The sequence below is a fragment of the Anoplophora glabripennis genome, unplaced genomic scaffold, assembly GCF_000390285.2.
Source record: "Anoplophora glabripennis isolate ALB-LARVAE unplaced genomic scaffold, Agla_2.0 scaffold654, whole genome shotgun sequence".
NCBI classification, from domain to species: domain Eukaryota; kingdom Metazoa; phylum Arthropoda; class Insecta; order Coleoptera; family Cerambycidae; genus Anoplophora; species Anoplophora glabripennis.
The window spans coordinates 56,928-68,071 of record NW_019417027.1 but is presented as its reverse complement, the minus strand read 5'-3'; the positions used below and the strand labels follow the sequence as shown (position 1 = coordinate 68,071).

Here is an 11,144-nt window from a genome sequence, read left to right as displayed (position 1 = left end):
TAGTTATAAGTTTTTTAGATAAGTGAATATAAATATGATATAAAATTATGTAGTCATCAGCTTACAGCTGTCAACAAGCTGTCAACTAACTGTCAAAATGCAATAATAAAGTCAAAAAGTTACTTTTTTTAAAAAGCTTTAAGTTGCTTAGATCACCGAGTTCAAAAGTAATGTCATAAACTTATATCATGTTTGATTTCTTATCCACAAAGTTAAGCACAAAAAATAAGTTACTTGCTCTATTAGGAGTTATTAGGAGTTAAAATTAAAATTCATAAAAAAAAATTTGTTTAAAAAAAAAATTGAACAAAAAAACGTCAGTCTAGAACCCGTCTCATAAATTTGCATATTGAAAGACGATTTTTTTGAGAATTTTTCGGAGGAAAAAAGACTGGTTTTCAAAAAGCACTTTTTTTGTTTAAAAATAAAAAAACTAAAAATGTGTAATTTTTATAATTTTTTTATAAAATTGCATCTGAAAACGAACAAAATAAAAAAAAGTTTATATCCTGTTTTTGTCACGTTACAGGCATTTGAAAATTTTTTACCGAAAATATTCAAATGCTTGTAACTTCGTGAAAGATTGAAATAAAAATTTTAAAAAATTCATGAAAGTTAGTAATAAATAATACCAAAAAATTAGAAAAATCAAAATGGACTCACCACCAACATAAACAGAGTTCATACAAATCATTCGACTGCCTTCAGTTGCATTAAAGTAACAATAATAATTAGCTTCTGTCGTTTTTGGATGTTCTCCAACGTATAAGTTAATGCTAGTAGAATTGATGATTTTGACCTGCAACAGAATTAAAACATAATTTACAATTTTTAAAAATGTTTAAACTAACTAGACCGATCAAAATAACTCATTTAGAGGGAAAAAAAAAAAAGAAAATTGTTACCTGGACTTTTATAAGTGGAAATGGTAAAGGGGCTTATGATAAACGAAAAAAAAAAATAAATGCGTGATCAAGGGCGGCGGCGGAGGAGGGTTGATTTGGAGGAAAAGTTGTGAAATATTGTATCATTGGAATTTCTGGCGAAAGTTGACGTCCGACAAAAAAGTATCCAAGATAAAAGTTGTAGATCATGCAAAAATCTACAACTCTTGTAGAGGTCATTTTTTAACATAACCTCACAATTTCCGAGAAAAATGCGAAAAACAGTTTTTTTCTGACTTTTCGTTTTTTATTTCTCATTTCCGCAAAAATAATTTAATTTTTACGAAACTTGGTGAAAGTATACCTTTCTCTGTCTTAAATAACCTCAAATTTTTTTAGATAAAAAAATCAGGAAGTTTCTGAGATATTCGTTTTTTTCGGCCTGAAACACTTTTTTTTCAAAGAAAAATTCTACTTAAAAAAATCACCGTACAGAGTTCTGCCGGTAAACGTTTTTTTCATTTTGACATACTTTTTGGTGAAATAAAAAATCTGTAATCGCAGTTCAAAAACATGCTCAAAAATGTAAACAAAATAAAAAATGAATTGCAGCAATGAATTTTTCAGTAATTGTTGATAATTTGTTTAAATTTAAAAAAAAATCAAAAACTGATTATACCGCTCAATTGTACGGAAAAAATACAAAAAAAACTCTCATTGTTTAATCCAAAACTATTTTTGTACAGTATTGCTATAAACATAAGTCGAATAGCGAATAAATAAAATAAATAATAATTTTTTTCCGTAGGATCAATTAGTGTACTTATTTTTTTTAAAGTTTGATGAATTCATAGATATACAGTGTGTCCAAGATAAGAATGGGATAGGCATTAGAATCTAGGAAACGGTAAGATATACGGGGTGGATCATATTAGAAAAAAGTTGTGTTTTTTTATACCTAACCTGTTTAGAAAGTTTTAAAATTCTGAGTAGTTCCGGAGATATCCGGAAAAGCCCGAAATTTTTCAAAATTGTTAAATTTTTTCTGGCTTTATTTGAAAACGAATTTTAAAATAAATTACGTATTTCCAATGCCACTTTTTTCTCGCTCTATACAATGGCGTCAACATTTTTGCAATCCGATGTTTCGTCTTCGAGGGGCCATCATCGGGTTAATTTTTTTAAATACGTCGCTGCCATTTTTATGACAAAATCAAAAGTCATTTTTAATTCTGAATTAGAGGATATTACTATTGTAATCGCTTAAAAAGTTTTTAGCTTGTTTTAGTAGCTATAATTTAAAATATTTCCCGAGTACGGCTCTGAACCCTTTCAAAATATCTATTGGATGAAGTCATAACAGTATAAAAGTCAATACCGCACAAAATATTCAACAATTTTTTACTACCGTTAGCAATACTAATTAGAAATAATAAAATATTCATAAATTCGTATTATTTTTTTACTAGGTACTTTTTAAATTATGGATTAAAAAAAAATGTTGGATATTTTGTGCTATATTGACTTTTATTCTCTCCTCTCTCTCTCTCTCTCCTCCAATAGATACAGGTATTTTGAAAGCGTTCAGTGCCGCACCCCGGAAAAATTTTTAATGATAGCTAAAAACCTTTTTATCATATTTTATCAATACAGAATTAAAAATGACTAGATTTTGTCATAAAAATAGCAGCGATATATTTAAAAAAATTAATCTGATGATGGACCCTCGAAGACGAAACGTCGGATCGCAAAAATGTTGACACCATTCATAGGATATAGCGAAAAAAGTGGCAATGTAAATATGCAATTTATTTAAAATTCGTTTTCAAATAAAACCAGAAAAAAAAATAAAACGATTTTCCAAAATTTCGGGTTTACTTTGTATTGCTAAAATCGTTCAGAGATAATTTATTATTTGTGTATTTGTAATTCGACTTAGATGTTTATAGCAATACTGTACAAAAATAAAGTTTTGGGTCAAACAATGAGAAACAGTTTTGTTTTTATTTTTTTTTTTTTTCGTAGAACTGAATGGTGCAAACCAGTTTATGAATGTTTTTTATTTTAAACAAATTATCAACAATAACTGAAAAATTCATTGTTGCAAGTCATTTTTTATTTTTTTTTTGCATTTTTGAGTATGTTTCTGAACTGTTATTACAGATTTTTTTACTTCACCAAAAAGTATATGTCAAAACGAAAAAAATGATTACCAACAGAACTCTGAACGATAATTTTTTTAAGTAGAATTTTTCTTTGAGAAAAAAGTGTTTTAGGCCGAAAAAAAGAATCTCAGAAACTTCCTGATTCTTTTTATCTAAAAAAATTGGAGGTTATTTAAGACAGAGAAAGGTATAATTTCACCAAGTTTCGTCAAAATTAAATTATTCTTGCGGAAATGAGAAATGAAAAACAAAAAATCTGAAAAAACCGTTTTTCGCATTTTTCTCGGAAATTTTGAGGTTATCTTAAAAAGTGACCTCTACAAAAGTTGTAGATTTTTGCATAATCTACGATGTTTGTGTTGGATACTTTTTCGTCTGACGTCAACCTGTCCACGCATTTATTTTTTTTAGGTTTATCATAAGTCCTTTTACCATTTCCACTTATAAAAGTTTAGGTAACAATTTTTTTTTTCTCCAAGTGTAATTTGGTTGGACTAAACATTCTTCATATAAAATAAACTTACCATCTCGGGTGGAACAGGCTTATTATCTCGCATGAAAAATAATCGAGAACTCGCATTTAAATCGTCCTTACCAGCGCCCTCTTTGAGCAAATTACAAGTAATATTCAAAGCTTCTCCATAACGAAGCACTATATCTCCCTGCGGCACCGTATCTGAAAATCAATTATTAATATTTTTGCTAGAAAAGAATCGTAAAAACCACTTACATGCGTCTCTAATACATTCTTGTCGTGCAGTTGAAACAAATGTTACAAGCACAACAATAGATTTAATGTAGTTTTTGGCAGATGCCATGTTCATTCAACGAAGAAACCTCCCGTAATGATACTATCCGTAAAGTGCGAGTTAATATATAATTTTATTCTTTACTAACCCTGACCTTAACTGATAATACTTACACGCAAAAATAAGATAATGTACTTATTTTTCAAAGAATTGTCCATGTTTCATAGTGACAAAAATAATGATGAATGATAAACAACGCAAGCAAACACGTTGTTTATTTATTAAAAAATACTCGGGTTTTCCAAAAAAGTCATTTGCTCCTTTTGCTGGTCCTAATCTTTGTTGCTGGACAGTTATCGACTACCCGTTATATTCCGTTAAAGGAGTGGCCATCTTACAGTCCCTACGTCTACCCCATTGAACATTTATGGGGCCGTCTTAAAAAGAAGGCCCAACGTCGTAAATTTGCTGGTGCTAATTTTTTTTTATTGCCATTTTCGTATTTAATTAATTTTCAAGAAAAGAAGTGTTTAATGATTTTAAGTAAGGTCATGTTTGGCACATTTCTTTCTCAAGTGATTGTATAAACTCATATTTGTATTTCGAGAATTCACCACACTTTCCGTTCCGGAAAGTGTCGAGTTCATTTCATACAATAAATAACAGATGGCGCTTTTGCTCCAACATGGATAAGTGAGAATAAAAATAATGCAAAGGACCACACGCACAGTTAATGGAAATCGGCAACCCGTCAAATTGTCTGGAAGTGAAACGTGTTATATCCTGATCGAAAATTAGTCACAGGCCCAAGACCCAAACATGAATACTTATCCATTAGCGATATTGAAGGTGCGGTCGCTTAACACAAACTTAAACTCATCAGTTATGGGCGTTTTTAATGAGATCCCGTCAATTTTTTATTAATAGATTTGTTTATTCGCCACATTGGCTACCATTTTTAAGGTGCTATTAAAAAAAATATATACATTTGTAATCGCAAGTTTTGAGACAGAGTCCTAATGTCGCACATTTGCATATACTTTATTACGTAAGGTTTACGGAAAGCTGAAAATTTAAAATATAAGACGTTTTATACCAAAAACCATCTTTTTCTTTTTACTATACGTCCGTTTACGTTTACTATATGGTATTTTTTTAATTTACTTCCGCTTCTTTACTTTCCGCCAGCTTTTTTCTTTCTGCCTGCATTTTTTAACATTACATATACTATTTTTGTCCCGCTTCTTTCTTTAGACACCTGCTTGTTTTTATATTACACCCGCTTCTTTACTTCTCACCCAATTTTCTTGTTATCCACTTGGTTATTATTTACGTCCGCTTTTTTCGTTTGCGCTTGCATTTTTCTTTCATTGTTCCCAATTTTTTGCTTCTTGACAACTTTTTTACTGTACGTCTAGTTTTCTTATTTTACACCCGCTTCTTTACTTTCCGCCCACTTTTCTTGCTATCCGCTAGGTTATTTTTTACGTCCGCTTTTTTCGTTTGCACTTGTATTTTTCTTTCACTGTTCCTAATTCTTTGCTTCTTGACAACTTTTTTACTTTACGTCAGTTTTTCTTATTTTACACCCGCTTTTCAACTTTGCACCCGCTTTTTTCTCTATAGAAGAACGTACATGCGAACTCGCCTTGTTTCTTTCGGGGAGGAAAAGATAGAGAGAGAAAACCCGCTCACCTTCAATATCGCTTGTCTCGATACTTACTCATTTTTGGGTCTTTGTCCCGTGACAACTTTCGCTCGGGACATCGCAAACTACTACATTTCATTCTCAGATAATTTGACGGGTTGCCGATTTCCGTTAACCGTGTGCGTAGCCAACAAGGGGGGAGGGGAGAAACAAACCAAAAGAAAAAAAATTAAAAAGTTTATTACATAAAGAGGAATGCTATAATTACAAAACACCTCTAGTGACGGTCTTTTTACTGCTACGATAAAACATGCGTAAAAAAAATAGAGTAACTGGGATAATAAGGACCGCGGCCCCGGGTAAAATAAGTACCGGCTGTCTCGATCTCCGTTACGGTGAAACGAGATGAGTGATGCGTACCGTTGAGAGAAAAAACTCCTTTGGAGCCGGAAAAATTAAAACGACGTAACTGCAATAAAAAAAATTATCGATCAAGGCGAAAATGGAATGTTTCTTTGGGAGTTAGTACGGGGCGTTTCGAAATTCGGCTACGACTGAACCTTTAGACCAACTAAAGAAAAACATACTTTATGAATAACTTTCGAGCACAAACGCCGCTAATAAAACGCTTGATATCCGACGCCATGTACATTTGTTGAAATTTTATGACCCTGTCGGAAAATATACTGGGTGTTTAGCAATTAATCGGTCAAAGTAAAATTCCAGTTCGGGAAGTTGAGATTAAGAAAAAAAATCGTGACGCTTAGTTTCCGAGCTACAGGATGTCGGAATTTGAAAAAAACGTAATGTTATTTAAAAATACGATTTTTTTTTAATTTCAATATGCTCTGCCCTGAAAACGAAGTGTTTGCATACGTTTCCGAATATTAAGTTCGGCCAATTAATCCCCAAACAATCTGTAGACTATTCGTCCGATCGTCGCACCGAAAACGTCGTGTTACGAAATTCCTCAAATCGGAGGCGAAAAACCCAGCGTTGCCTAATTTTTAATAGAAAACTCGACCGTTTTTGTAATTTAAAAAGAAAGTTCCGCCATTTCCGATACAACGTAACAATAAAAAAAATACCGGTTTCGTTCGATTCCGCTCCAAGAGACGACGCGCCGACTATCCGCGTATGCTACAAAAAGAAAAAATAAGGAACTGTATAACAGCTCTCGTAAAATCGAACCTGAGGGAAGGACGCGCCCAGCTATCGCGTCAGCCGCTTCAGATTATTCTTGCTCTGTTTGGAACAGATCGCGTACGATTTGACCTTGGGGGGACTGGACGGCTCCACGATCTCGACCGGTTTGGGCGCCTCCATTGGTATGACGGGCAAGATGGACGAGCGGCGTTGGACCTTGTGGGGGTACGTCGCACCCTGGATATTGTTTTTGGACGAGAGGGCCCTCGGTTTGATCTGGAAGAAATCGAGTTGAGGTTCGTTGTTCGGGACGACATCAGAACGTTTTCGTCAACGGAATTAGTAACGGTTCTCGTGGAAAGCGGGTTCTCGGTGAGAGAACGATGCCGGGAGAGAAAACTGAGGAATAAAATATAATTTGTTTCCGTTGTACCAGTAAAAAAATTTATTATCGAAAAAAAAACGAGACAATTTTATTTAGAAAGAATTTACGTAACAAATTTCGATGATCGTTTCAGAAATTGGTATACAGGGTGTTGTAGTTTCGTTTTGAAAACATTTGGCGGAACCACTAAACATAACGGGAATTTTTCGGGTCAGTTTTCCCAGGATACTTTACCTGAAATTATTAAACTAGTCACAAATCTAGCGGAATTTTTTTTTTATAAATTTTTGCTTTCCTTTCAAAAGGTCCAGGGGCTTCAATAAATTTTTAATTTTTTTTCGATATTTAACATTTTTCGATGAAAATATGGATTTTTGCGAAAAAAAATTTTTCAATTTTAAAAATGATTAAAAGATGGAAAATATATCCTTCAACTGACTTTTAGCAAAAGTGACAATTTCAATCATCCGGATCACAATGAAAGAAACAATTTAGTGGTTTCAACTTTTGAGGATTTAAAAAAAACTGGAAAATATCCTGTCTATTCATTATTTGTAAAGTTATCTCAAATTTAGCGAAAATCCTTAAATACGCAATTTTGAATGAAGTTCCTTGCATCAAAAAAATTTTTTATCAAAAAACGATACGAACTTATAATAGTCCAACCAAATTACACTTGGAGAAAAAAAAATTGTTACCCCGACTTTTATATGTGGAAATTGTAAAAGGGCTTATAATTAACCTAAAAAAAATAAATGCGTGAGCAGGGGCAGCGGAGGGTTGATTTGGGGGGTTGAAAAGTTATGAAAAATTGTATTATTGGCATTTATGGCGAAAGTTGACGTCAAATAAAAAAATACCTAATGCAAAAGTTGTAGATCATGCAAAAATTTACAACTTTTGTAGAGGTCATTTTTTAACATAACCTCTAAATTTCCGAGAAAAATGCGAAAAACAGTTTTTTTTCTGATTTTTCGTTTTTTAGTTCTCATTTCCGCAAAAATAATTTAATTTTGATGAAACTTGGTGAAAGTATACCTTTCTCCATCTTAAATACCCTCATATTTTTTTAGAAAAAAAAATCAAGAAGTTTATGAGATATTCATTTTTTTGGCCTGAAACACTTTTTTTTCAAAGAAAAATTCACTTAAAAAATCATTTACCATTTCCACATATAAATGTCCAGGTAACAATTTTCTTTTTTTTTTCCTTCTAAATGAGTTATTTTGATCAGTCTAATAAAGGATCCTTTCAAGTTTTCAAAACCCTGCTTTTTTGTACGATTGTTAGTCACCAAAACATTTTTATTCTTCAATTTTTGTAAATTGTGTATTTTTTTTAAAATAAAAAGTGATAATTCATTTTTTAAACTACACTTTTCGTCTACGCCATCACTGAGCAGCACCCGAACTCTGTTGTGTCAGTGTGCTTATCATCATTCAATTTGAAAACATGCAAATAAAAAAAGTTACAAACAATTATTTAGACGATAGGGCGCAGAATTTTAATTTTTTTTTATACAAATCTAGTATTTTTTTGATAATAAATTCACCTAATTGAAAAAAAAGTTACCTAACAACAAAATTGTACGGAAAATAATTTAAATAAATTAATTTCAAGGTCATACTTATTTTTACGAGTGGGATCACGTCTAAAATTTTTGGCTCACAATTACCGGAGACCCTCGACTTTATTTTTGTTTGATTCATGTTAATTAAAAGTATAACTTTACTACTTCTTTTAAAACTGTTTTGGCAGCCCTTTGTCAAAAATCACTTTGTACGATTTAAGAAAACTAAAAAAAAAAACAAAAAGGAACTAAAAAAAAATTAAGCAACTAAGACCAATGGGTTTTTTAAAATTCTTTCAACGTCAATGTCCGCATCTCGAAAACAACTGAGATTACAAAATAATAAGCCATTATTTTTACTTGATCTGCATCTTCTCGAATTTTGTCCAAAATAAAACACCCCGTATATTAATTCGACACCCTGTACATTAATTCTTGTAATGGTTACAGGAAATTAGTCAAGCAAATTTTTTTAAATAAAATCGTACTGGTCAGGGAAAAAAACATATGTTTTGACTGGAAAACAGCGAAAAGTCCGTTAATCCTACCCATCCTTAAAGAAAATGTTCCGCATTATCGTGTCGTCAAGAAAAAACGTTCCCTTTTAACAGTTTATAAAAAAGAAAACGTTTTCGTCGAGTCCCGACAAAATTTTTACTGTCTCCGCTGAGCTCACCGTAGAAGGCGTCGTGAAGGACCTGGACAGGTTCCTCTTGGCCTTCAGCACCGGGGTGTTGCCCTCGCACTCCGAGAAGAACCCCGAGGAGTCGTACTTGTTGGACAGACTGAGATTCAGGGAGGACGACGAGAAAAAGGAATTGCTGTTGTCCGTCATGTAGTCGCTCGTGATGGTGGAGTTGCTGAGGTCGCCCAGTCGACTCCTACGTGGTCAAAACAATAAGAAAATAAGTCGCTAATGTTTCTAATGGGATCAGTGTAGGTCAGATATAACCTATAAAGCATATTATGTCATATCTTGAACGTCATTTTTACTCGACGCCTACTGTACAAAGGACCTACTAACTTATAGTAGTTTCCAAAAAGTTAATATTGCATGATTTATTAAAATTTTACCATTGTTAGTACGTAGATACGTTACTAATTGTAAATAACACTAATTTATATTTTAAAACAATTAATTTTGCTGTTTTGAAAAAGCAACATAAAAAAAATAAATGGAAGTATCTATTGTGATAGATTTGAGACATTTTTTAAGAACAATTTCAGGCTTTTAATACAAATTATTTTTGAAGCACTGTGTTGAGTCTGTGAATCCCGGTGTCGATGACCTCTGACATGGACTTAATTTGCCTAGGGCAAATGTATAAACTTTGTAAATTTATTTATATCGGTATTTAGTGATGGTACTGCGTGTTTGTGCATCTTCATTGTTAATTTTCTGTGCCATTATGAAAAAATATGCATTTGAATCGAGAAAAATAAGATTTGACGAAAGTTGGGTATGTATACGCAGTTGTTTGAGATTATACTAGCCTGGCCAGTGACGGGATATGGCAATTAGGAAAAAAAAGGTTAAAAAAAAATCAGTTTTCAGGAATTTGAGAAAACAAACTTAAGTCCGATTCCCATTTGTACACCCTGTAGAGCAAAAATCATTTTTTTTACAAAATTTCACAATGAAACTAGGGCATATGTTTATATCAGCACAATATAGTTTTTTCAAGGTGTTTTAGAAATATGACCAAGACGAAGTAAATATAAAACAAATATAAAACTGAGAGCTTTCCTATGTAGTCCAAGCATTCTGTCACGGCTTAATGTTAACTTTGCAGAAATTATTACCTGAACAAAAAAAATATGACCGTATAGGAAATTAAATTTTAAATTGAGTATCTTGATCTTTAAACTCGATCCAAAATGGCGAACATACTTAAAAAAAATCGCAAAGTTGCAAAAAACGGTTTTTCTAAAATAACTAAAAAATATAGCACCGACTGAAAAATTTTAAATGAGAAAGTTGTATGTTTTAAAAAGATCTATCGACTGATTTTTTGTAAGTATCGATTGCTTCTCTTTTCTGTTCTTCTATAACTCGTTTACATTTACATTCCCATACTTGCTATTTACTGCAAGCACAGCCCGCGGCAAGCCAAAAAAGTACATTTTTGAAAAATTTAAAAATATTAATTATTTTTCAATATATTGATTTTTTGAAAAAAAGGCGCTCTCAAAAATTGGCTAGATCTTCTCAGCGGATAGCCCTACAGTAACGATTTTCGGTTTATTTTCTTCGTAAAGAGTTATATTATCATACTGTTAAAAAATGTTGACGATTTTATTAATTTTAAGGATCAAAAAATGACTTTGAAAAAGTTGCACTTTTTTGGGTATGTTACTATTTCAATTTTTATTTTATGAAAATGACTTTTAAAGAAAGAAAACTAAACATTTACGGGTCTATTTTGCTTCTAAGGCGAAAATGCTATAATATTCGTGTTTAGCTACCCCAGATTAAGTACAAAAAAATAATAAAAATTGAAATAGTTATTTGAAAAAAACATACCCAAAAAAAGTGCAACATTTTCAGTCATTTTTTGATCCTTAAAATTAATAAAATCGTCAACATTTTTTAACAG

General features: G+C 31.9%; 2 protein-coding genes across 2 annotated transcripts in view; both read right to left on the bottom strand.

Annotated features, from left to right (window-relative positions):
• LOC108909948 overlaps positions 1-3,884 on the bottom strand; it is an 11,518-nt gene extending 7,634 nt beyond the window's left edge. The window contains exons 1-3 of the mRNA XM_018714425.1: positions 3,780-3,884; positions 3,574-3,725; positions 664-799 (exon numbers count right to left, since the gene is read on the bottom strand). Of these exons, the coding sequence (XP_018569941.1) occupies positions 664-799; positions 3,574-3,725; positions 3,780-3,873 (382 nt within the window). The 5' untranslated portion in view covers positions 3,874-3,884. The remainder of the gene's footprint in view (positions 1-663; positions 800-3,573; positions 3,726-3,779) is intronic.
• Positions 3,885-5,670: 1,786 nt separating this feature from the next.
• LOC108909965 overlaps positions 5,671-11,144 on the bottom strand; it is an 11,228-nt gene continuing 5,754 nt past the window's right edge. Inside the window, exons 4-5 of the mRNA XM_018714442.1 lie at positions 9,224-9,428; positions 5,671-6,868 (exon numbers count right to left, since the gene is read on the bottom strand). Of these exons, the coding sequence (XP_018569958.1) occupies positions 6,659-6,868; positions 9,224-9,428 (415 nt within the window). The 3' untranslated portion in view covers positions 5,671-6,658. The remainder of the gene's footprint in view (positions 6,869-9,223; positions 9,429-11,144) is intronic.